Source organism: Heterocephalus glaber, unplaced genomic scaffold, assembly GCF_053883595.1.
Source record: "Heterocephalus glaber isolate CG9 unplaced genomic scaffold, H.glaber_assembly_v1.0 deba00001497, whole genome shotgun sequence".
NCBI lineage: Eukaryota > Metazoa > Chordata > Mammalia > Rodentia > Bathyergidae > Heterocephalus > Heterocephalus glaber.
This window is the reverse complement of record NW_028258320.1, coordinates 26,442,271-26,468,257: the sequence shown is the minus strand read 5'-3', so window position 1 is coordinate 26,468,257 and position 25,987 is coordinate 26,442,271. Positions and strand designations below refer to the sequence as shown.

Sequence of the window (25,987 nt, the reverse complement as noted above, 5' to 3'; positions counted from 1 at the left end):
CTGAGCCTACCCTAGGTTTCCCTCTTTTTACTTAGAATGAAACCTCCCTGATCACCTGCACTTCACAGCTTTCTTCTTCCATTTCTACTTGATAAAATTGTGCTCATATTTTGAGAATTATTTCAAATGTACCCTTTGTTCAGCTTTAACAAGCTCCTTGCAAGTTCCAAAGAAGCCAGATGCCTTTATGATATTGTGCCATTGCATATAGTGTTCCTTTCCTTTAATCCACCTCCTTCGATTCTCATTAATTTGTTTTAATGAGACAGTGTCTTATTAAGTCTCTAAGATGCCCAAGCTGGGTTCTTATTTTTTTACTTTATTTTATTTTGGTACCGGGGATCAAACTCAGGACCTTGTGGTTTTGAGGCAGGCAGGGAGTGGAACCACTGAGCTAAATTGCCAGCCCTGGGCTCTTACTTTTTTACCCTCCTGCCACAGCCTCCCAGGATGTCAGGATTACAGGTGTGTGCAACCATGCCTGGCCTCTGCATGCATTTGTTTTTAATCATAAAATGATGTAGCCCATGTGACATTTGCTTAAATCAGTGCCTCACCTGAAGGCAGCTTTGGGTCTTATTCTTGTTTGTGTACCTACTATTAATGCTTGTGACATAGGAAAGGCTCAGTAGTCATCAAATGTGGAAACAGCAGATGATATCCTTCTCTGTGTGCCCCACCTGGAGATACCATCTTCTTACTTTGTATCCTCATAGCACTTGGTTCAGAAAAACCAGCTGAAGGCAAATAATTAGTATAACAGAAGCATAATCATTTGTTATATTTTTGTATCTTATCTCCATAGTTTTTCCCAGTCCCAATGAGGACAGCCAGTCATTCATCTGGTATCTTTAGTAGTCCTCAAATAATATCAGACAAACAGAAGATGCTCAATATTTGGTCAGTGCAACTGACAGATTAATTGTCTGTCTTTTAAGATTTGCATTGTGCTGTGTGCAATACTTCAGTAGCACATCACAGGTATAAAATGATGTGCTCTACACACAACCAGATCACTGACACTCACGGGGAGGCCCTGGGGCTCTCCAAGACTCTGAAGTGCCTGAGTCTTTCTTGAAGAATGAGCAAATTATGTTCCATATCATTGTGGCAAGAAGAGGATGTTATTATAGTTTCACTCCTTGAAATCTGTGAAATATAGTAAAGATTAAAAATGAAACAGACTATTTCATAATGTGAAATCTCTGGCTGATGTTATGCCAGATGACAGTTTATTGAATTAAATTAGAACTTCATTTTTTGACACTATTAGAAAAAGAGCTTTTAAATTAATTTGCTAACTTGCTGATGAAAGAGCTATTAGTAACCAATTGCCTTGTTCATTGGGCTGATATTATAAACATAAAGACTTAAAAATGACTTCTCACTACATGGTTTTAATTCTGGCAGAAAAGCATACCTTAGGCTTAAGCATTATTGTAATAAAATTTAAAGGACACCAAGCTGTAAAAATAATTTTTTAAAATGTCAAAGACTTAATTATAACAACTGCCCTGATAATTTTAACAGGTCTTACTATTTGTACTTGCTCCAGCTATCTATAAAGTTGCCAGGAGTTTAACAGTTGAATACACAATGAACCTAACGAAGCTTAAGCATAGGGTTCTGTCTTAGTGTGGGCCTCTTCTATGGCTCCAGCCTCTAGAACCACCACGAATTAAACTTCTATTCTTTATAAATTTTCCGGTTTCAGGTAATTTGTTATAGCAGAAGACAACAGACTAAGATAGACCCTTAATGATATGTTCACATACTCATATGTTTTCATAAAATGCATACAAATATTTTAAACATAATCAATTAAGGATGTTAATCTTTCCATTTTAATTATCAGTCACTCTTGCCTGCTGTCCAGTGGCTGGTAAGACCATGAGAATTTTGGGATTCAGCCCAGGGCAAGCTGAGTTAAGCATGCATTCCTATGGTCTAAAAGTTTATATTCCCTCCAAATTCATATGTTAAAACCCTCACCCCAAGATGAGTATTAGGAGATGAAGTATTCATGAGAAATAAATTTCTATTGTTTACAAGCCACCAGAGTATTTTGTTACAGCAGCCTGAAAGGACTAGGACATGTATTTACTTTTGGATTACTGGTATCTAGTTGTTTTTCCAAAGCACTTTGAAATTACTACCAATAATTGTATGTAGGCGTGACTTCCCAGAAGGAATATTCCTTTCTCCTGTTCTGCTTACTTTCCTGATGTCTAGAATTGGAGGTATATGGTCAAACATATTATCTGAACCAGATGCAAGTGAGCAGTAGAGGAGAAGCTGGCCTGTGGAAAGCTCTTTCAACTATCAGATTTATAAAATTAAAAGGAAAAGGGACTTTGTCATTCATTGTTACCCCATGTTAATCAGTCTTCCATCACTGTGACAAACTATCTGAGATAATCAACTGTAAAAGGAAGAAAAGTTTATTTTGGCTCACAGTTTTGGAGGTTTTGGTCCTTGATTGGTTGCACTGTTACTTTTAGGCCTGTGGTAGGGCAGCACCTCACAGAGGGGGGTGCATGGCAGAGAGAAGTTGCTAATCTCATGGCCCCAACATGAAACAGAAAGAGAAAAGACTAGGGTCCCACAGCTCCCTTCCAGGACCTGCCTTTATTGACCAGAAGATACCACACATGCATGCACGCACACACGCACACACACAGGCAGGCAAGCACGCACACAGCTCCATCTCTTAAAGATTCCACCACCTCCCAGTAGTGCCACTCTAGGGAACAGCTTCCACACATGGGCCTTGGGGGCACGCACTCCAGATCCAAACCGTAACACTTTATCTAAACTGAACTTCCCTAGTGTCAAAAACACATTCACAAAGGCACCACAAACTATTACAAAAGTATAAAACAATTCCAGGAATCTGGAAGATTCAGAATTTATCATAATTCTGGTATATGTATAACATAGTCTTAGAGCACAAACAGCTCATATGTGAAACAAATTTAGTCAGAGTTTTCTCACATTTGAAAGGCATTCTAAAATTTAAAGGACAAACAATAATGACATTGGAAGACAAAGTAACTTTTTTTGAAATAATCAATCATTTAAAAAAGCCAACTTAGATTCACCATGTAAAAGAGGAGAGGCTAAAAGTGTCCCTTTTCTCCATGTAGAAATATTGCAAGTCTGTGTTATATGAAAACAACAAAAACAACAACAACAAAGATTATAGAGCTTGTCAGGTGAGGGGATTAATAATTTAATATATGACTCCAAAAACAAAGCAAAAAAAAAAAAAGAGAACAAAGATATTATAAACATGTGTTAGGCAATTTATAAAAATATTGTTTGTGATTTTGTGATTTTATGTAATTTTTAAACTTTTAAAACTAAACTTTTGTAATTTTATGATTTTTTTTCTGTACCCAGAATTGATGAGCTAAATCTCCAGCCTAATTTCTTATTTTGAATACACATTCCTCATCACACTTAGTTTTGTATTATTTTCTTAAAAGAGGTCTCATTTTAGTCTGTTCTTGGTGCTATAACAAAAATGCCTTAGACTGAAATTTATAACGAAAAACAATTCATTTTGTATAGTTCTGGAGGATGGGAAGTCCAAGATCAAGTTGCCAGCAGATTGAGTATATGGTGAGGAGTGATCTCTGCTTCCAAGATCGTGCATTCTTGTTGCATCCTCAGATGTAGAAAGGGCAAAATGGAGGAGCACTATGTTCTCACGTGGCAGAGGAAAAGGAGAGACCAGACTTATAAGGACATTAACCCCATTCACCAGTAGGGGTCCTAAAACCTTCTAAAACTCCACCCTTAGAACCATTACCTTGGGGATTAAATTCCAACATAGGACTTCTGGAGAAACACACACATTTAAACCATAAAAGCCTCCAGACGATATACAGGCGCACTTCAACTTACGATAAGGTTACGTCCTGATAAACACATCATACATTAAAAATGTTGTAAGATAGGCAAGATTCATTCACTTACTTTTGGACTACATAACACATTACATGGCTCAAAATTCAAAACACAAAAGTCTCATTCTCAGGTCTGTGCCCAGTCACTCTGTAAATCCACAGAGCATGTTATAATTAGTTTCACATACTTCTTTCCAAAGTTCAGTTGGTTCCGCATATTCTCGGTCTCCAAATCTTCAGATTCAACCAACTACAGATCAAAATATTGGGAAAGAAAAATTGCAATTTTATTAAACATGTACAGACCTTCCCCCCACCCCCAACAGACTTAGGAATTTCCTTTCTTATATTCTCCCTTATGTTCTCACCTTATAGCACAAGTTACAACCTAAGTGCCAGAAGAGAATTCCAAATATTATTGTGCTCCTCCACACTCAACACCTAGAGCAGGAATTGTATTTTATCATTTTCCTATCTGTAAAGCACAGTGGTGTATTTTAGAGACACTAAATAGAAGTTGGCCCAAAGTGGAATAAACTGTAGTCATTAAGATGATAGAGTAAATTTATAGTAACCCCTGAAACTTTAAAAGAATAACTGAGTTAAATTGAAAAACCTAGCATTGCAGCTGTGAAAAATGTGATCTTCTTTATATTGATTGTGAAATGGGTGTAATGAATTACTCGTTTTTACATAAGTTTAATTTTTTCCTTAAACTTCTCAGAAAAAGATGTACATTCATTCATTAAAATTGGTCCCCTTAGCAGAGAAGACCCTGCATTCCCTACAGCACTTCTCTGGGGCGGTCGGTTTTCATTTAAAACGTGAATTCTGGATTTTAGAAGTTAATAGGGGGCCAGGATTATAGCTCAGTGGTATAGCACTTGCCTTTGCCAGAGGCCTTAGGTTTGATTCCCCAGTGTGTGTGTGAAAAATGGAAGGGTCAGGCAGGAATTCTCAAACTCCTACCTCCACTATCATGAATCTCAAATGCTCTGCCTCTTTGTCACCAAGGAACAAAAATTTGTCAAGACTAAGTATTTATATAGAGCCAGAGGACAAATGTGGCTCATGGTATAGAAAGGCTTTAAACATTTAAATGTGTACAATTAATCAGTTCCATTCTTTATCCTAATCAGGGTCTTCTAAGACTCATAATTAGAGGGTGTGGTTATCAGTCTTTGTTTTATGTGCCATTAAGTTCAGTTCAAAGAGAAATTCATACCTAGTGGATCCTTATTACTCTGTTTTACTGCTTTATTTTCTTAAAAAATTTGGGCCAGGTATTTAGCTCAGTGGCACTGCGCCTGCTTTGCACGAACAAGGTCCTGAGTTTGATCTTCGGTACCCTCCCCCCCAAAAAGATTTCACAATGATGTTGAAGTGCAGAAATGGCTTAGAGTATGATGGAGGATAGTGAAGAAAGAACTTTTGACACTGGATTATTTAAAGTATAATTTAGATCTCTGTCTCTCATTCTCTTTTTCTCTGTCTGCCTGTTTCTGTCTGTCTGTCTGTCTCTGTCTCTGTCTCTCTCTCTCTCTCTGGCACTGGAGATTGAATCCAGGGACCCTTTACCACTGATCTGAGCTCTCTTTTCCCTTTTAAATTTTTTAAAATTTTTAAGCAGGGTGTCAGTAAATTGCTCAGGCTGATCTTGAACTTGTGATCCTCCTGCCTCAGCCTCCTGAGTAGCTGGGATTACAGGTGTGTACCATTGTGCCCAGATGAATTTTTGTGTTTTCAGGAATAACGTCTGGGAAATTTGAAAAATTCTGATGTGAAAGTGTTTTAAAATTTTAAATATTTTAAGTTGTTAATTTTTCAATAAATAAAAATTTAAAATAAAAAACAAAGCACAGCTATATATACATATAATTGCATATATATAATTGGAAATGTTTCTTTACATTTTTAAGGATGTCTTTCATTTTTTCATCAACTCCTTTTCCATTACCTTATTAAGGTTCCTGAAATATATTCCTTTGGCCTGGCTCACTAATCACCCATTTTTTTAATAGAAGACAATTATACACTAGCTTTTAAATAATAAAAATAAAATAATAGAATCTCATTTTAAGTGAAATATCACTTTTGTGATGAGCTATTTGAGGCCAATAACTTTTAATTGTGCCGATACTGGCAGAAAAAAATTAAAAAGAAAATCAGAGCGATCAGTAGCTTCTGGATGACTAGAAACAGTAGGACGACGCTCTCCTGAAATAAGAGACCTCAGATTCTGTCGGCGCCCGCCTTCCTGCTTTTTCTCCAGCCGCCGTTTCCTCTTTCTTTCGCGCTCTAGCCACACAGGAAGCCCCACCCAAGAGTAGCTGGGCTCTGATTGGCTCCTTTGAAAGTCTACGGGTTATTGGATTGGTGGGTCCGAGCCCCTTTAGCGCGGTGAGTTTGAAACTGCTTGCACTTGACTTCAGAAGCTGGCCCTGGGAGGTCCTGTGAGGAGAGACGCAGGCGAGGTAGCTGCTGCCGCGACCGCGGCGGGACGATACGCGGGTAGAGTAGTCGGGCTCAGGGTCGTGCTTGTAGGGCGTCGCCTTGGCCGAGCGTTGAAAAGCGGGTGGCCTTCCGGAGGCCAGGCTGGGCTGCCTTGGCCTTCGCCGGGCCGGGCTTCTCTCCAGAGGGACCGGGAAGCCGGGGGCTGCCTGGCCTGAGCTAGTCTGGGGCCTAGTCTGCGACCAGCCCCGAGGGGCGCTCGGAAGGCCTCGGTTCCAGCACTCCAGGCGCCTGCGGGGTGCAGCTCGGCCCCAGGCCCTCCTTCCCGCGCGGGGTGGAAATCCAGACCCGCCTGGGTCGGACGAGGCCACCCCGGGTCCAGGGCTGGCGCCTCCTCAGGCGAGACCCTGTGCCCACCCGGAGTTTGGAACTGGAAACGCTTAGCTAGGGCGCAGAGCCAGGGGAACCTGAGGCTCCCTTCCTTGATACCTGCCTGTTGGGTATGGTAGTAGCCTGAAACAGAAAAGCTAAGAAAGGCCGAGAGAAACATTTTTGTCTCTGAATCCTCGAGTCATCTCTCATACTTAATACTGAAGTTACCAGTGTGCCCGTCTTGCGCCCCCTGACGACCTAGAGGTCTTTGGAACAGATGCAAACATAGGTATTTCGGCTATTTGGGTAGAGAGGGCCCTGGGAGGCTCCAGCATGCATTCACAGCAGCAACTCTGTTTAAAATTGTTACAACTGGAAAATGGTGGGAGGGGATTGAGTCAAGCTTTGAAATTGAGTTAATTTTTAGCTATTTGTTCCAAGTGAGCTCCACAATTTTACTGTACTCTATATTAAATGTGGTTATTGAGTAAAAAGATAATTGTTTTAATTGTCCATATGCCATTTCATAAAATAATAAAGTCTTGAGATTAATACTCATGACCAATCCCTAAATCCCCAAGATCCAAAGACCCTAGGCGAGCTCATTTTAAAAGAATCTCTGGCCCAGCAGGGTGATCCTTGCACTCGGGAGGGAGGCTGAGTCAGGAGGATAACCATGAGGTCGAGGCCAGCCTGAACTACATAGCGAGACCCTGTCTCAAAAACAACCCACCCAGATTAATCTCTTTTCTGGATTATTTTCCTTTGAAGAAGAATTTAAGAAAAAGAATTTCCTGAGATTCACTTAGTGAGTTATAATGATTTTATTATCAGTGATGAGTGATTGGAAAAATCAAGGCTTAGATTTTGTGTGTGTGTGTGTGTGGTAGTGGGAATGGAACTCAGGACCTTGTGCTTGCCCTGCAGGCTCGGGCGCTACTGAGCTAAATCCCTGTCCCTGGATAAACAAGATAATTATCTCTGGGCTTCTCAAGTGGCCTTGGAAAACTTACCCAGCCTAAGAAGGCTTTAATGTCTGGTTGTCAGATTTTTTTTCTTTAACTGTTGTTTGTGATTCAAGTGTATTTTATTTAAGCTTGGTTCCTCATACTGTGTAGGTTATAATTAGAATTTTATATCTGTGGAATTGAACATTTCCTTATAGGGAGTTTAGTGGCATTTTTCACTTTTGAAAGTCTTGAGTGTGTTTTGTCTGTGACTGCTAAAAACAAAGATTAAAACTGAAACCACTGTAAATACAGTACTTAAATATTTTTGCTGCTTTAAACAAAAGTCCTATTTCTAATTATTGAACAGTCTGACCACATTCCTTCTAATGACTAAATTTCTTTTGAAAAGTATAAGGCAGTACAAATTCAATTAACACTTAAAATATTTGGCTATAACTTTGTCACACATTGTTACTAAAAAAAGATAACTCTTTGGGGGGGAAAATAATGTCTGAATTTAAGGGTTAATTTCCAAGAAGCTAAGTAGTACATTATTGAATATACAAATGTAATGTTTTAGGAGCTAATAAGGATAAGAAAGTTATTGCAAGAGTCCTTATCCTTGTAAATGTTTGAATATATTACTAATATTAGTTATTACTAATATTTATGGAATGTGGAAAATGGTTTATATGTAAAACTACCCTGAGTTAATGGCATCTAATCAAATCAGTTTTTCCTCTTGTTTTAGGATCTATCATACCTGGTGAACAACCATGGAAGACTACACCAAAATAGAGAAAATTGGAGAAGGTGAGTGGTTTTTAAACCTAATATACATATTTGAAAAACTTATTTAATAGTGCTTCTTTTGTAACATTGAAGATGTGTAAATATTAATTAAGAAACCTTGTAAGCTGGGCCTGGTGGTGCAAGCCTATAATTCCAGTGTTCCGGGAGGCCAAGGCAAGAGGATTCTTCCAGCCCAGTCTGGTCAGTTTATGGACTTACTAAGATCCTGTGTCAAAATAAAATATTAACCTATGGAGCATAACACTAATTTTGTCATAAAGGTGCATTTTTAGAATATGTCTATTGAGATATTATTAATTTTAATTTTGAGTTTTATATTAAACAATGAGTACTTAACAGGAAAAAAATCACAAAAATAAAGTATTGACTTTAATATTTATTGAGTTTATAAAAAGCCTCAAAATTTTCAACATCGACTTTTTTGGCGTACAAAGTCAAAAAAAGAACAACACAAATTCTTGGGTGAACTACAATGAAAATACCAATAGGTTACAAAAAAAAAAGTAATCTTCAATTATCACACCTAAGGCAGTCTGCACACATGACAACAGCTTGTTACATAAACATATCCCTTACACTGACAGCACATGTGTTTTGCTTTCCTGGCCTTTTTGTAGGACATACTTGACATCTCACTGGTCTTGCTGTTTTGTCAGGAGTTTCTTATTATATTATATGGTATATAGTTCAAAGGAACATAAAATATCAATAAAATAAAGTATTAAATTCTTACTATGTATTGCGTTTAGAATAGACATCAACATTTTCACATCAGCTGTGTACCCGCTTACAAAACCTTAAAGATAACATCAGAAATAACCTATGTGAACTACAATGTAAATACAAACAAAAGTCTACCACAGAAATAATCTTTGATTCAACTGTCACATCCCAGGCAGTCCTCACACATGACAACTGCATGTTCCATATATAAGTTTACACTGATGGCGCATATGTTTTATTTTCTTGTCCTTTCTTATAGAGAGCACAGTTGACATCTGTTTGGTTTTCCTGTTGTCATACTTGGGGTTTGTGATGCTGCGCTGCCTTTTCACCTGTCAGTGCACTAGTGCTGCTCCCACAGTTTTTTAGTGTAGTTCCCTGCACAGAAACATTTTGTTTTTGTTCTGTTGTAAATGATCTCTTATGAGTTCCAGTCCCATTCCTCTAAGGAAATTTCTCCGTGATATTTTGTACTTGTTATTTTCTTTGTAAAGTATCAAACTATTTATGCCACACATGTTTAGGATCGAGTAAAACACAACTATTGGCCAATGCTTTGTGTTTTGAGTGACATCATAGTTGCAGCATAACTCATCAACATCTACTCCACCTTTGATTTTCTTGTAGAAAATTTCCGTCTCAGGCTTCTCTTTTGTTGAGGTTTCCCTGTCAGTATTTCCACCATGGTACAATGTTGATATCAGCAGTGTCAGTTTGTTTTTCTTTGCCACGTATGAGGCCAATGTAAATCTTTCTGAAGTCCAAGATTGTACTATGCAATTCTCTTTTAAAATTTCATTTCATTTGGAATTTCTGCTTAGTTCCTGCACTGGTCAACTTGTTCTCTGTTAGCAAATGTAACATCAATTCGAAATTGGTAAACCAATTGTCAAATGTCACATTCCAATTATTTTGGGAGATGGGAGCAATAAGTCTGTTTATAACATCATTTGGTTTATTACTATACTGATGGCTGGGTTCCAGGATAAATGTCTGAATTGAAAGCATAATAAGTCTTCACATCTAGCGGCATCAATTTTTATGCCATATCTCGACGCATCGCTGTTCCATAATTCTTTTACATTCCTGCAATTAGCATGAGAAATGCCTGCTAAGTACAGCAGACCCATGAATGCTTTCAGTTCAGCAAGTGAGGTGGCATAATAAATATATTTTTTAATATGGCTCTTGGTGCATATAGAATGTTTTACTTGCATTTCAGCCTTTGTATATTTCATAACACCTTGTAGCATTTCATCTGTTACGATTTCCAACATAGAATGGCAGGGGTGGCATTCTGCCCAATACGTTTCACCCCTGCCAAGACTTTCACCATATTTTTAGACCTAGCTCTAACATTGGGTCATTCCATTTGGTTGTGAGGCCATTTTGCAATATTTTGACTAGTCAAATATGTACTCACATTGCTGTTTTCTCTGAATCAAGGAGGTCTGCATTCTCTGTGTCAGTGTCACAGGAAATTTAGCTCACATGGCCAATGTGAAAGTCATCATCACTCTTCTGTTATGAAAACATGTGTTTTACAATAATGGGTCATCTTCATCATTCATGTAATAGTAATCTGATGATTCACTTTTTTTTTCTCAGTACCAGGCGTTGAACTCAGGACATTGTGGTTGAGAGGCAGGTGCAGCACCACTAAGCTACATTCCCAGCTCTGATGATTCACTTTTGACCTCCAAAACTTGCAAATCTGGTTTTTCATGTGCCACTGTACTGAATTGGGCTACTTCTACCAGAAAAATCAAAAGATAACTTTTTTTTTTTTAACAAATCCTGGATTGATGTGGGTCTATTGGACCCTTTGATGCTTAAATATATGAGAAACCAGTTAGATGGAGCATAACGAGTAAAAATCCACTTTTGCCACTTTTGCACACATGCACATACCTTGCTATTCATACCAAGAAGTGTGTAAACCCATAGATTGCTTCCTGTATCCCTCAGGGAAAGGTACTGAGATGCACAGCCAGCTATTATTACACTAAAGTACAAATTTACAGTACAAGTGTAAGGGACGGGGATGGGGATTTAGTTCTGGTTCTGCCACCTGCCTTGGGAGCGCAAGGTCCTGAGTTCAATTCCCGGTACCAAAAAAACCCAACCAAACAAATGTAAGGGATGGATCCACTGGACCCAGTGTCATGCTTGGTGGGTTAATAAAGAGGTGGAGATGTAGTTTAAAGCAAAGGCCTTGGGTCCGATTCCCAGTACTGCAGGAAAAAAGAAGGTGTCTTGTAGTAGCAATATGGATTGATGTACTTTATGTAAATTAAAAAAATCTTTACATTTCAGGAGTTAAAATTACTCTACTATGACTCCTTGGTGACTCCCCCACCCAATAATCAGAACTTTTGATACTAAACATTTATAGTATTTGTGTTTTGAAAGCACTGTAATTTGTATATGTACTAGGTGGACAAAGGTTAGGAAAGTAGTATGATACTAATTTTATAAAATGTTTTTTTTTAGTCTTTTACAGTTCTTTTTAGTATATAAGACTAAATTTTACCTAAACTTTATAAACTGTTTATAATAACTGATGTTTTTGAGATAAGTTCTCCCTGTGTAGTTAAGGCCAATCTTGAACTTACTGTAGTACAGGCAGGCCCCGAATTAAAGATTTTTTGCCTCAGCCTCCCAAATGCTGGGATTATAGGCAGACAGCACCCCACCTAGCCTATAATAATTGCTTGTTAAACTAACGTAAAATTTCTAGGTGTAAATAATCTGATGTGTTTGTGTATAAGATATTCTGAAACCAATAACTTTTGTGCAAAATCATTCCCTTTTTGTAGTACTTTACAGAATTTTTTTTTTTAACGGAATGTTTAGATATAGCTGGACATGATGGCACACACATGTAATCCCAGTTATTGGGGAGGCTGATATAAGAGGATCATGAGTTCGAGTCTAGTCTGGGCAACTTAGTAAGGCCCTATCTCAAAATAAAATTTAAGAGGGCTGGTATGTAGCTTAATAGTAGAGCACTTGCCTAGCATGCCTTAGGCCCTAGTTCAATTCTTAGCACCAAAAAAAAAAAACCTATATAGCATAGATAAAGGATAAATTTATCTCTGCCTAGGTGTTTTTCATTGTTTGTTTTTTATTTTTCTGAGACAGAGTCTTGCTATGTAGTTCAGATTGTCCTTCAACTCACTATATAGTCCAGGCTGGCCATGAGCTCAGAACTCATGACAGTCCTGCCTCAGCTTTTCTGTGCTAGGATTACAGGCATGTACCGCCACACCCATCCAGCTAGGTTTTAAAAATTTTTCTCCTACAGAACATCCAAGTTTCTATATAGGAATTTTGAAGTGCTCATTTACCATTTTCTAGCAACAAATGAGAAAACTTGTGCAAAGTAATTTATGTGTATTACAGTTTATGTGTATTCTGCTTGAGAAACATTTCCATCTTTATTTTTTGTGCTCAAAGGCCCCAGTTATACACAGAATATTTTTTAAAAAGGTGAGGAATACTGTGTGGAATTCAGTAAGGTAGAATGGCTAAGGTTTAGTGTTGAGTTGGAGATATATTCTTAGGTCTTTTTAAAAAGTAAATTCTCTTAAATACATTATGAAATCCATTAGCTAATTTTGCTGCTGAATTAAAACTATCAAATATTAAGCAGATAGTATTATTGCTATGACCACTACCTTCCCATCCATCTCTTTACTGGCCAGTCTCATTGATGCTCCATAATTAGAGTTTCTTTAATGTCCTCAGTATGATCTACCTTTTAACCTATAAATCTTTAGCAGTGGCTATTCTTTCTTCCTGGAAGCCACCCTGTACTGACTCTTCATCTCTTTGCTCTTGGCCAAGAGAGCTTGATAGTTCCATTGGCATCATGCTTAGTATCTTTTGTTTTGTTTTGTTCTGGTGGTACTGGGGATTGAACCCAGGGCATCTTTAACCCTTTTTAATTTTTCATTAAAAGACAGAATCTTTCGAGGCTGCCTGAGCTACTCAGACACATGATCCTAACTTTCCTAGACTCTTACTGAGCTTTCTATCTTCCTGCCTCAGATTCCCAGAGCACTGGGATTATAAATAGGCAACACCACACCTGGCCCAATCCCTTCTTTATTTAATTGCTGTATTGCAAGTTACACGAGGACTGGCAGTTTTGTCTTGATCACAAGTGCCTGGCAATGTGTGTAGCCCACAAGATATACTCAAATATTTGATAATAACATTGTTCCCTTTTCCTTGTGTATTTTTCTGAACTGTCATTTCTTCTATTTCTACCATGTATAGTTTTGTCTACTCCAGTGCCTGGCTGTTTTGGAATTCTGCATTGGATATTGTTTGTTTTGGTTTGGTTTTTCTCTTTTTGAGACAGTGTCTCACTGTGTTGCCCAGGCTGGCCTCGAACTGACCTTGCTATTTTCCTACCTCAGCCTCCTAAGTGTCACCTGACTGAATAATGTTTTTGAAAAATTATCTTGGGGAAATAAGACATAGATGGTGTCTTACATACAATTTTATTTTGTTTTCTCCCAGATACATGGTCAAACTATAGTTATTTAAATACTATGGTGATTTTAAACTTTTTTCCTCAACTTTTTATTTTGAACATTTCCAAACTTCAGGTAATTTGAAAGATTTATATGATGGACCTATGATATCTTCACCAAGATATTAGTGGCTTGTCATACTTTCTGTGTGTGCATTAGCAGTTTTTCTTTTAGATACATTTGTAGTAAATTGCATAGATGGGCTTTACCCCTAAACACTTCTGCATGTATCTTCTGAATATCCACCTTAGATTACACATTTCATTTGGCAGTTTTGTCTCAATTTTTTTTAACTTAAAATCCTATCTTTTATCCAGTGTGTGTGTGTCTGTGTGTGTCTACTTGGGACTGAACCCAAGGGCTCTCTGCACTGGGGTACATCCACAAGCCTTTAAAGAGATTTTTTTGTTTGTTTGTTTTAAATTTTGAGTCTCTTAAATTTCCAGGCTGGACTTGATTTTCTTTTTCTTTTTGTTTTATTTTGTGATCTAGTAATCAAAACCAGAGCCTCATGAATGTTACACAAACCCTGGATCACTGAGCTACCACCACATCCCCATCATTTTTTGTTTTGAGACAGCATCCTGGTAAATTAACTAGGCTGGTCTTGAACTTCAGATCCTCCTGCGTTAGCCTCCAGGGTAGCTTGGATTTCAGGTGTTCACCACCATATTTGGCATAATTTATTTCTTAAATATATCTAGACTTCTTTTATTTTGGATATTACAAAATTATTTTCTAGTTTCTGAATTTAAAAAAATCTGAATGTATAGTTTTTGAACTTTTCTTGTCTAATGACAGTGTCTCTGGCTCATAGATTGTAGCTGTATCCATGATGGAGGAAACTTACTGGCATTTAGTAGGACACTGTCAAATGAAGGCTTACTGATTACCACTCAAGGCTTCCATAACCTGGTCATTCCTACTTTATATTTCCTGGGAGAAGTCTTGTTAACTGGTCTCCTTCCAAGGTTTTCTGTGTTACGATGACCTTTTACTTACTTTTAAGGTAGTATTTTTCTTTTGCTTCCTTGGTTATTTATTAAGCTATTTAAAACAGTTGTATATCTAGAATACTTAGTTCATTTTTAGAGCATAAACTATGTATTTCCTAGTAATTTTTGGTGATTGACCAGTGAAATGATTCTGCTTTGCTTAATGCCTATTCTAGTAGTTCAATGAGAAGCGGTAACAGTTCAAAGAGTCAGAAGAGACACATAGAATGCTAATCTCTTAAGATTCAATTTAATGAATATTGAGTGTTGACCAACAGTTTTTATCAGTTAACTCTGTAAATTACTTAGGAGTAGATGAGATTATGCACTTGAAGGAGAAGAAAGGATACAAAAAAAGAATTAGTTCTGAATTTTCCATCAACTGCTTGGCTGTATTATGCAAGTGACTAATCTTCTTGAGGCTATATGTTAACAGTGCCAAGTGTGCTACTGGCATGCCTCCTTTTGTGTTCAAGTGCAGGTATAATATACATTCCCCCCAAATGATCAGCTGTTAGATGTACAAAAGATTACCTACCCCATTTTTGGCAGGGTTGTTGATGGAACCCGTGCATGCTAGGCTAGTGCTCTGCCACTGAGCTAAATCCCCAGCCGCAAACTTTTAAGGATGACAGTGAAGATTGAATGAAATTAGCTCTCCTTTAATCTGGAACAATTTTGATCAATTTAAGTTACAGTTAATCCAAAATATAATCAAAATATTATAGAATGGGTTTATTTAAAATGGCACTAGTATTTAGGAAAAACATGCAGTTTAAAAAAATTTGCAACAAAGCTTATGTAACATCAATTTGCAGTTGATCAAATTGCATGGTATTCAGATGAAGCAGCTGATGTTAGTGGTTTTTAGCTTTTTGAAATATTCCTACCTTGAGAGAAACTGATAAAAACAATAGACTTTATTAGGAAAATGTACTCTGATCACTTTTGTAGTTGGTACAGATGTCATGGAAAGCAAAAGCTTTTCCACAAAATTCATCTATAATTGAGGGATTCTACAGCTTTTTAAATTTCAACCTAAGTTTAAAAAGCAATTTTCCAGGGAATTAAGTACAGCATGTATGTGAACTTGTTTAGGTAACTAGCCCATCTTCCTTATTTCCATTTCTATTTTCTGTGTCCACCCTCTCCCACTTTCAGAATCCCTTGTTGACACTGTTACTTATTATCTGAAGAACATATCAGGATAGTTTTTTGTCACCTTGGGAATGGATGAGGTTTTCCTATGTAGTAGGTAATGTGGAGCTTATAATAGATAGTTTGTAAGAACACCTGGTCCTTCTTGTCTTCATTCTTTTCTGGATAAGGATTGTTGAACATATTTTAAAATGTACACAACTGCTTGAAAGCTTAAATTATTCTATACAGTTTTCTGTGTCAGTTACTAAAACTTTGACTCTGTGTTTATGCCTGCACTTGTCCTGTAGGATATTTGGCAGGAGGTACATTTCAATGAATTTTCTTTTGTTATTTGTACTGGAACATTAAGGTTGGTTCCATTAATGTATGTAACTTGTGGTGCTACGTGAATTTTATTTTTAAACCATATACATGATACTTCGTAGTTGCCTTCATTTTCTTTTTGGAAGCAGTGCTGTATGCTTATGAGTAAGATACTTTGTATCTAGCCACAGCAGACATTTCCATTGTGTGATACTTTAAGGAATTTAATCATTTAAAAAATCCTTTAGGTTGTGGGATGTTGCATAGCAGATACTTACTTTTGTATTTCAGGTACTTATGGAGTTGTATATAAGGGTAGACACAAAACTACAGGTCAAGTGGTAGCCATGAAGAAAATCAGACTAGAAAGTGAAGAGGAAGGGGTTCCTAGCACTGCAATTCGGGAAATTTCTCTATTAAAAGAACTTCGTCATCCAAATATAGTCAGGTATGGTATGATATCTGAATTTAAGCCATTTTTTGCATCCTATTTCAAACATGAATTTCAATCTGGAAAATACTACATTTTCTTAATTTCTGGGCTAACCTTGCTGAGTGGAACAGAGTCCTACTCTTTATTGATTGTGAATGCTGGGCATAAGTAAAAGAATAGCCTATTAAAGCAAGAACAGAATTAGAAGGGCTTAGTTGTAGAAATTTGTTTTGGGAGCTGGAAAGCAAGTTAACTGTGGCTTTTATTTTATTTTATTTTTTGTACTGGGGATCGAACTCAGGACCTTGTGCTTGTGAAGCAGGTGGCGGAACCACTGAGCTAAATCCCCAGCCAACTGGCTTTTAAAAGAAGCCTGGAAAGGCTTTGTCAGCTATCTCCAATTCTGGGGGCTCTAGTCCTAAAGATCACCCTCTTCGTGAGGCAGGTAGCTACTTCAGATGAAAAAGAAAAGATCGTTTTTATTTTAAATGTTTGATTTTTGGAGAAATTGTCTTCCTAATGGTTCAAATTAGTCTGGAGAGGGCAGTCATTAAGGTTAGATTCTACTTTAAAGTTTATTTCTATCATTTTCTTAAATGGGAGGACAAGCTCTGAGCAATGGGTAGCTAATCTAGACTCATTATTTTAGAATACAGGTTATTAGTAAGTTAGCACCTCTATATAATAAAACTTAATTTTAAATTGTTCTCCTGACACTCCTTTTTCAAATTCCAGGTTTGTATTAAGATTTTTTCTAGTTTGAGAACTACCATCTCTTTCCCTTTTTATAATAATTATTATTACTTGTAGAAGTTATTTTATTTTGTGAAAGGCTGAGAATGTTTATTGGAATTTTTCTTTCATTTATTTATTTTTTTGGGGGGGTACTGGGGATCGAACTTGGGACCTTGTGCTTGCGAGGCAGGCATTGGAACCACTGAGCTAAATCCCCGACCCTCATTTAATTATTTTTATTCTTCAGTCTTCAGGATGTGCTTATGCAGGATTCCAGATTATATCTCATTTTCGAATTCCTTTCCATGGATCTCAAGAAATACTTGGATTCTATCCCTGCTGGGCAGTTCATGGATTCATCACTTGTTAAGGCAAGAAATTTAACTATTTTTATTAATACTTATGCACTGTGAATGAAGTCTCTATGTAGAAGCCCTTGAATTTTGAGGGAATATGCTTGGAAAAATTGTTCAAAAATAGAATGAGAGTATTTCACCTTCCTCCCACTCAGATTAAATTAACATTTACCTATAAGATAGTACTGCTAGCAAGTGAAAAGTAATGCCCGTGATAACATGAACCTGAAAATAATACAATGTATTATATTTGGGAATTCTTGTCTTTCTTTGGTTGTCGGATAGGTTTAAAATAGCAAAGACCTAAAGCAGGTAGTGGTGCTAGATGGCTTTATTTTATTCTCATTTAAGATGTTTTCAAGTTGTGTATGTTGTACATGTTTGTAATCCCAGCACTCAGGAAGATGAGGCAGGAGGGTTGAAATTTTGAGACTGGCCTGGGCTATTAATTACATATCAAGTTCAAGACTACCCTATATTGCTTAGACATCCTGTTTCTAACAACCAAAAAAAAAAAAAGATATGCTTTGGTTAATATATTCTAGACATTTATTATATTTCATTCAAATTAAAAACATAGTTTTAAGAGTGTTAAAATGCAACAGTATTTTATTTACATTCTAACTTTAACTGACCATTCTTCAGAGGTAGCTATTTTATTTGTAATCTTATAAATCTCTTATATAAAGAAAATTATATATAAACTTTTTGATGTAAATTGTTCAGATATGTACATATTTCTGTGTCTCTTTGCATTTTTGATAGAATTATTTAAGCCATTTCCATGTTTAAGGACAGTTAGGTGTTTTCTAACTTGGTGGTTGTTGCTCTTATTAACAATGCTGCAGTGAATATTTTTGTATATATTTATCTTTGTATGTAACTTTATAGGATAAATTTCTATCATGTGAAAAAAGCATACTAATATTTTTAATTTGACACATAACATTTTGTTTGTTTAGTCACTTATAAATAGCCAGCACCTACTTACTGGTTTTAATAATTTCTTTTGTTACCTTTTCCTTTTTATGTTCACCTTATTAGTTGTGTATACTGTTAATAAATTTTCTAATATATGTAAAAGGCCTTGTCTGACTTTCAGACTTTCAGTTTTATATCTTGTTTAAGCTTTAAGCTTAAGAAGAGTAAATGACAATATTTTTCTAGTGCTTTTAGTAGGCCTTTTTACCACACTCCATCGTATCTTTTCTGTCTTCATTCTGGACAGATGATTTACCTTGGGTGAAGAAGTGGGTATAAATCCAACTTTATTTCCAAATAGCCAGTTGTTCTAACTCGTTTTATGTATTTTCTAATTTCACACTTTGCAGTCAGTATTTTATTGTGTATGATATTTCTGTAATGCCATGTTTCTTAAATATATGATCAGTATGCTCTTTGTCATTTCTTTTGGAATCTTTGACTAATGTTCTCAAAGAGGAGATGTATGTAGAAAGAGAGGTAGAAATGAAAAAGAAAAACTTCATTTAGTATAAAAACACAGCTGGTATAAGCATTTAGAAAAAAAATTAAGAGAATTCTACATAGAAGACTTAACCTGAGATTTAAGGACAAAGTGCCAAAAATGAGTAAAAGTGGATAAAGTGAGTTCATATGGATACAGATATGTCCATAAGTGAATCTTTCTGTTGGTTATACAAGCATATTGTATATACATGGGCTTCCTATACACAAATGCTTGTTAGTTTAAAACGTCCTAAAAGCTTTTCTGGTAAATATTTCCTAGCATTATGTCTTATGTCTTTGGAACAAATGGAGTAAAGACTAGTTAGAAAATCATTTGTGGTATGATTAAGTTTCTTATATTTTCTTTTTCCAGAGTTATCTGTACCAGATCCTTCAGGGTATTGTCTTTTGTCACTCAAGAAGAGTTCTTCACAGAGACTTAAAACCTCAAAATCTGTTGATTGATGACAAAGGAACAATTAAACTGGCTGACTTTGGCCTTGCTAGAGCTTTTGGGATACCTATTAGAGTATATACACATGAAGTAAGTAGAATAATGTTTTGAGTAGGATTGTTTCTTGTGTTTATATTGAGAAAAAAATACTCAATAAGGAAAGGTTTCTACTCTGACAGTATTGATTTATTGCTTCTCAGCTCCAAGTTCACCCTTTATTACATGCTACATGAAAATAGAACTAGAACTATGAAATATTTCCCCTTTGCCAACTGTTTATTAAGATTTGTCACTAGAGGGTACTGGAGAGGCATTTAGAATTGTCATTTTTTAATCTTATTTATTCAAATCCCCTATTACAGTTTAATTCTTTAAATTAAGCTTTTCCCATTCAAATCACTGAGTAGTTTCTGTCTTCTTGTTGGACCTGGCACAATCATTCTGATTACAAGATAGATTTTTTTGCTTAAGGGGTAGTATTTCTGATACATGATACATTTAGAAGTCACTACATAAGAGTTTTTTTTCTTGCGGTTCCTGGTATTGAACTAGGCCCTTGTGCACGCTGGGTAAGTATTCACCCACTGAGCTACATCTCTAGCACTGTTGTCAGGTTTTGTCAGTATTATATTGAAAGCTTGGCATTTCATCGCATTTCTGGATGGAAAGGAAATGTTGAATTGTAAAGGACTGTTAAAAATTCATGTATTCTGTAGAACTGTATACTGTTAAGCCCAAAGACTGACTACAGATCAAAACTGGTAATACTATTCACCTGGTTAGATGTTTTGGTTTCCTGTTACTCCTTTTTTGGTATCTTTACCATCTAGGTTTTTTCTTCCTCATTAGCTATGCTGTAAGTTAGAGGTGAAAGGTGGTTGATTAGGTCTAGATCACTGATAGACTTACCTGGTAAGTTGTACTTTTTGTATTAACATGGTAATCTTAACTGTCATTTTAGCATATGAGCAGTATCTGCCATTTGTACAGTATCTCCGAGCCCTAAACTCATTATTAATAGTTTTTTGTTTAGGAAAAGCTTACATTCCATAATTGTTTTGATCTTTCTGCTTTTGGTATTTGAAAAGCAGCGGTGCCTCCCCATCATGAACAGAACTCAGAAATGAAATATTTAGTACTTTATATATAGTTGATTTGCTTAAACAGTATTATTGCTGACCATTGTATAGCTTTCTAAAGGACAATCCTTATGAAATATAAATGTTTAGCTTTAGGTAATTTAATGCGTATTTACCACTGTAAAATTTGCTTTGTAATAGGTAGTAACACTCTGGTATAGATCTCCAGAGGTGTTGCTGGGGTCAGCTCGTTACTCTACTCCAGTTGACATTTGGAGTATAGGCACCATTTTTGCAGAATTGGCAACTAAGAAACCACTTTTCCATGGGGATTCAGAAATTGATCAACTCTTCAGGATTTTCAGGTACTGTTTTAAGCCTAAACTGTTAAAATCTTTTGTGTTAAGTAATAAAGTTGACATATATGTAACAAGATATTTTTGCTTTAACTAATAGTATCTGGTTCTGCTATTGTTTTTAGAGCTTTAGGCACTCCCAACAATGAAGTATGGCCAGAAGTGGAATCTTTACAGGACTATAAGAATACATTTCCCAAGTGGAAACCAGGAAGCCTAGCATCCCATGTCAAAAACTTGGATGAAAATGGCTTGGATTTGCTCTCTGTGAGAATTTTACATTTTAAGCAAAATATACTTCTATACTTTACTGACTAATATTAGTGATGGCTCTGGGTGTATTCAGTCCTTTTCTTTTACCTAGGAAAGAGAAAGAAAATTAATATGTTTTGAGCTAAATTTTTCCCCCTGTGCTTTTGCAGTACTGGGGATTGAACCAAGGGCCTCATGCACGTGAGCTAAGTACTTTACCACTGAGTTACATCCCATCCCCAGCTGTGTTTTGATTTTTATCTAATAAGTTGCTCTATATACTCTAAAGAAGATGCCTGGGATTATATACTTTTTGTTCTATTTGTTTTTCTTTGTGGTGCTGGCGTTTTAACCCAGGGTGTAGGTATGCCCTCCACCCTTGAGCTATATATCTATTCTTTTCAAATTTAGTATAATTGCCTTCCATTCCAGCTTTTTGTCTCAATATTTACTACTGAACCCCTTTTTTAGTTTATCCTAGAAAGAAGTGCTTTCTGTTTTTGCTTGGTATTTTTAGTTATTAAAGCTGTTTTCATGGGGCCGGGGATTTAGGCCAGTGGTTCCGTCGCCTGCCTCGCAAGCGCAAGGACCCGAGTTCGATCCCTGGTACCAAAAAAAAAAAAAAAAAAAGTTTATTGGTACATTTTAGGTTACTGTACAGTTACATTCATCATTGGGCTCTTGTACATGATGTATCTTGGTTCTTATTTTTTCCCCATTCCCCTGCCCTCCCTTCACCCCTCCACCCTTCCCTATTTATAGACTTTGTTTCCGTTTTTTTCCTTTTCTCATATTTTTCTTTTCCTTTCTTTCATTTCCCTTACCCCTCCCACTTCCCCTACTCCTTTAGACCTTTTCTTCCTATTTCACAATATCAATTATACATTTTGATCCTTATTTACACTTTTAGTTTCTCACACCAGAGAAACTATTCACTATTTACACATGTGTCCTATTTATTTCACTTAAGAGTATGGCCTCAATGTGTATTCACTTAGCTATAAATGTCTAGTTTCTTGTTCTTTATGGCTGAGTAGTAGTACTCCATTTTATAGAAAAACCACATCTTTATCCAGTCTCCAGTAGATGGGCATTTGGGCTGTTTCCAAGCTTTAGCTATTTTACAAACTGTGCCGCTATAAACGTGGGTGAGCATATATCACTGTGGTATGATTCTTTTAATTCTTTTGGGAAGATACCCATCAAATATATTTTCTAATTGATCTTTGAACTCCTTTCAGAATCATTTCACCAAATTAAGCTCAGATTTTCCATTTGCTTATAGTGAAGTCCAAAGTCCTTTACCTATGCCTATGTCAGCTTTCCTGTCACTGAGATAAAATTCTGAACACCTGTAATTTAAAAGAGGAAAGGTTTATTTTGGCATACAGATTCCTTGGGTTCAGTCCATGGTTTGCTAACTCCAAGGCAGACATTCCATGGTGGAGGAAAGTTGCTCACATTGTGGTAGCAAGGCAGTAGAGATTTGTCCACTCTTTGGTGAATTAACACATAGTATAGCAACCCCATAATCCAGTGACCTTTTAAAAGCCCCACCTCTGAATATATGGGATTTTGGGGAAACATCTCAGATCTAAACCATAAATTACTTTGTGTTATCAATGTACTCGACTGTCTTTAAAGACCTTTTCACGTTCTAGGGCCAATTTACCTTTAACTTTTGAACTTTTCAAACACAAAAAAATTTACTTCAGTTAATGAAAGAAAAACAGTACCATAAATCAGGTTACTCAGTCTAGCCACAGTAGACATCTTGGTCTAGATCATTCTTTGGACTGTCTTGTGCATTGTAGCATAACTCATTAGTTTTTTGAACTTGGGCAGGTTGCTTAACCTCTTTGAGGTTTGGTGTCCTCATTTGTAAAGCATTCAGTGCTGGATACATAGAGCTCCAATGCTAACTAGTTAGTAAAAGTACCTAATCTGTGCATCCGTTTGGTCTAATTTAAGGTTAACATTTTTTTAGATAAATACCAAACTTTATTTAGCTTTTTTTGTTAATGTGTGAATTAATACTAGTTGCTTTAATTCACTTAATGATTCATTTGAGTAACACATTGTGCTGTGGAGTTTTTATTTTCTTTTGTTTCTAATTTGAAGCTTCTTAGCTATATCAAAAACCACAATAGTTAACTGCCACCATTTCAAGAATGTTGTAAATAACTTGGGTGGGCCATTTAGTTCTTCAGCATAATTAAGCTAGATAGCTTTCCTAAATGTATGCCTTGGTTTTAAAGCTATCTCTGAATGCTTTGTCTTACTATGATTTATAACAATAAGATTATGAAGGTATTTATGAGTTAAGGAGCAGATTATTTTAGAGCTAGAGAGATATGTGGAGGAATGAGACATTTATGTAGTTTGTGTTAAAGTAATAGAAATGTTCATTTAGTAGATTTTACTAAAATTATTAGCAAATTGTTTATTGCTTTAAGAAAATTAAGGCTTTGAAGAAATTTTAGGTTGTTTTCTAAGTAAATATCTTTCTTTTTTCCTTTTTTCCCTAGAAAATGTTAGTCTATGATCCTGCTAAACGAATTTCTGGCAAAATGGCACTGAATCATCCATATTTTGATGATTTGGACAATCAGATTAAGAAGATGTAGCTTTCTGACAAAAAGTTTGCATACATTATAATCCAGGATGAATAGTTGTATTTTTACTGTTGATTCTATTTTTGTCTTCTATATTTTTCTTTGTTGTAAAACTGAAACTGTACTTCACTTTCTCATTTCAAGAATATAACTTAAAAATGTAAATATTGTTCCATATAAATTTATAATTCTGTATATGTGTGTAGATCTCACTGTGACAATTATTTGTTACTATAATAAAGCTATAAATCTAGTATTGGTGTCAGGCACTGGGGAAATTTTGAGCTAGTTTAGATCATCTCAGTCTTTACAGCAGTTATGTTTTCCTATAGTTGGAAGTACTGAAATTTAGGTAAGTGTGCTAAGTTCAAGTTTTGTAATACTTTGAAGTATTTTTATGCTCTGAATGTTTACATTTTCTGGTCTGTTTCTTGCCATGTGGTAACTATACAGACTGCTTAAAGATGAATATTTTTTAACTGGTATTTCAGTTTGTGACCTAAATGCTTAAGCATTCAGGATGAGAGTGCTATACGGATCTGAGAAATAATGCTAAATTTATAAGGGGTTTTCAGTAACTTATAAAACTAACATTAGTGCATGCCAAAGTTTGCTAAGTTTTACAGTCTAAGATCAAGGGCTGTCCACAGCGGGGAAGAAAAGTTTTGAAAATTTATGAACCCTCCTATTTTTAGGTACATTGTGAAAGCTATTTGTCTAAGTGAATTCTTATGCTTTGGCCAGAAGTAACAGCTATGCAGGGGATGCTTATCTTGGCTTTCAGGTCTGACTTTACTTACAAATTTTGACAATGTGGTTTATTAGCAACCTTCTACAAAAGTTCTAATACACAAATATTTAGCTAAAATCACTAGCTCTGAGAATTGCTTTATTGTAATTCTTACCTATGAGCACCCTAGTTTAAATTTTTGCTATAGCCAAGAGAATTGTGTATAAAAATAGTTTTATTACTGTTTTAGGATGTAGCTATTGTTTTACTGGCCTAATTTTTTATTTTTTTTTTTTCCTTGTTACCTATGGCTTGAATCTGCATTCCTGTGTTATTGGTTCTTACACCTGTTTGAATCTGCAGTAAGTGATCTATCTTATCCTTGTCTTAAAATTTTTGCACTTGTAGTTGAAAGAGTGGGTCACTTTCTTTGCCGATGCAACAGTTGGCAGTTGGTTGCCTTGTTCTAGGAATTAGGGTAAGTCAACTTGATGTAGAAGAATGCAGAGCCTGCAGATGGAAACCATTTAGGGTCATATTAGGGAGAGTTGTTAAAGATTCCATGGTAGGAATTTGGGAAATGAAAATGTCCCACAAAAGATTTCATTTGGTGTAGTAGCATGCATATCTACACGCTTGTGTTTCTTTACGTAGGAAGTGAGACGTTGAACTAGAACTTTTTCAAACTGCAACTCTTCAGTGGTTCAGAATCTATGTTAACCATTAACCTATCTTAAACAGCATTAACCACTAGAGTAGACTACATCAGTGTGTCTTATATATACTCTTGTTTTAGTAACACAAATATGAGATAAACAAATGTTTGGGGCCTTAAAATATGGTAGAGGGAACTTCACTCAGTGGAGTCTACTTGTCTAAAACATCAGTAAGCCATCCATTTAGAACTACTTTGGTAGGCCAAGGCAAAGAGATAGATGGTAGAACACTAACATTGCTATAATGTTTCACCTACTTTTGATCTTGCTCCAAATATTTATGTAGTTCTGTAAAATATGTCAATTTCAGTGACTTGGTATAAAGTTACTGAATCAGGTACTTACCTCATGCATATTTTTGTGTTGTGGGGGCTCTGATTAGTTTTAAAATGACTAGGCCATTGGTTTTTAAAAGTGTAATGTGCCAGAAACACCTGAGAACTACCTCTGGCACTACCCTAAACAATTCTGATTTGGAAATTGGGTAGTGCATCCCAGGAATATTTTTATTTTGTTTATTTATTTTCCAGTACCGAGGATCAAACTCAGGGCCTTGCACTTGTGAGGCAGG

General features: G+C 36.1%; 1 protein-coding gene across 7 annotated transcripts in view; it reads left to right on the top strand.

Annotated features, from left to right (window-relative positions):
- The window catches only part of Cdk1 (cyclin dependent kinase 1), a 60,497-nt gene extending 36,276 nt beyond the window's left edge, over nucleotides 1-24,221 (top strand). Inside the window, exons 1-9 of one of the 7 annotated variants that reach the window (XM_087185537.1) lie at nucleotides 6,335-6,385; nucleotides 7,506-7,542; nucleotides 8,436-8,497; nucleotides 16,515-16,671; nucleotides 17,639-17,762; nucleotides 19,588-19,758; nucleotides 20,949-21,112; nucleotides 21,229-21,370; nucleotides 23,884-24,221. In XM_087185537.1, the coding sequence (XP_087041663.1) occupies nucleotides 8,461-8,497; nucleotides 16,515-16,671; nucleotides 17,639-17,762; nucleotides 19,588-19,758; nucleotides 20,949-21,112; nucleotides 21,229-21,370; nucleotides 23,884-23,982 (894 nt within the window). In that variant the 5' untranslated portion in view covers nucleotides 6,335-6,385; nucleotides 7,506-7,542; nucleotides 8,436-8,460 and the 3' untranslated portion in view covers nucleotides 23,983-24,221. Of the gene's footprint in view, nucleotides 1-6,199; nucleotides 6,423-6,464; nucleotides 7,024-7,505; nucleotides 7,543-8,435; nucleotides 8,498-14,581; nucleotides 14,774-16,514; nucleotides 16,672-17,638; nucleotides 17,763-19,587; nucleotides 19,759-20,948; nucleotides 21,113-21,228; nucleotides 21,371-23,883 lie in introns of those variants that run through there. The other 6 variants (XM_087185538.1, XM_087185535.1, XM_087185536.1 and 3 more) reach the window with 6 other exon arrangements.
- The last annotated feature ends 1,766 nt before the right edge of the window (nucleotides 24,222-25,987 follow it).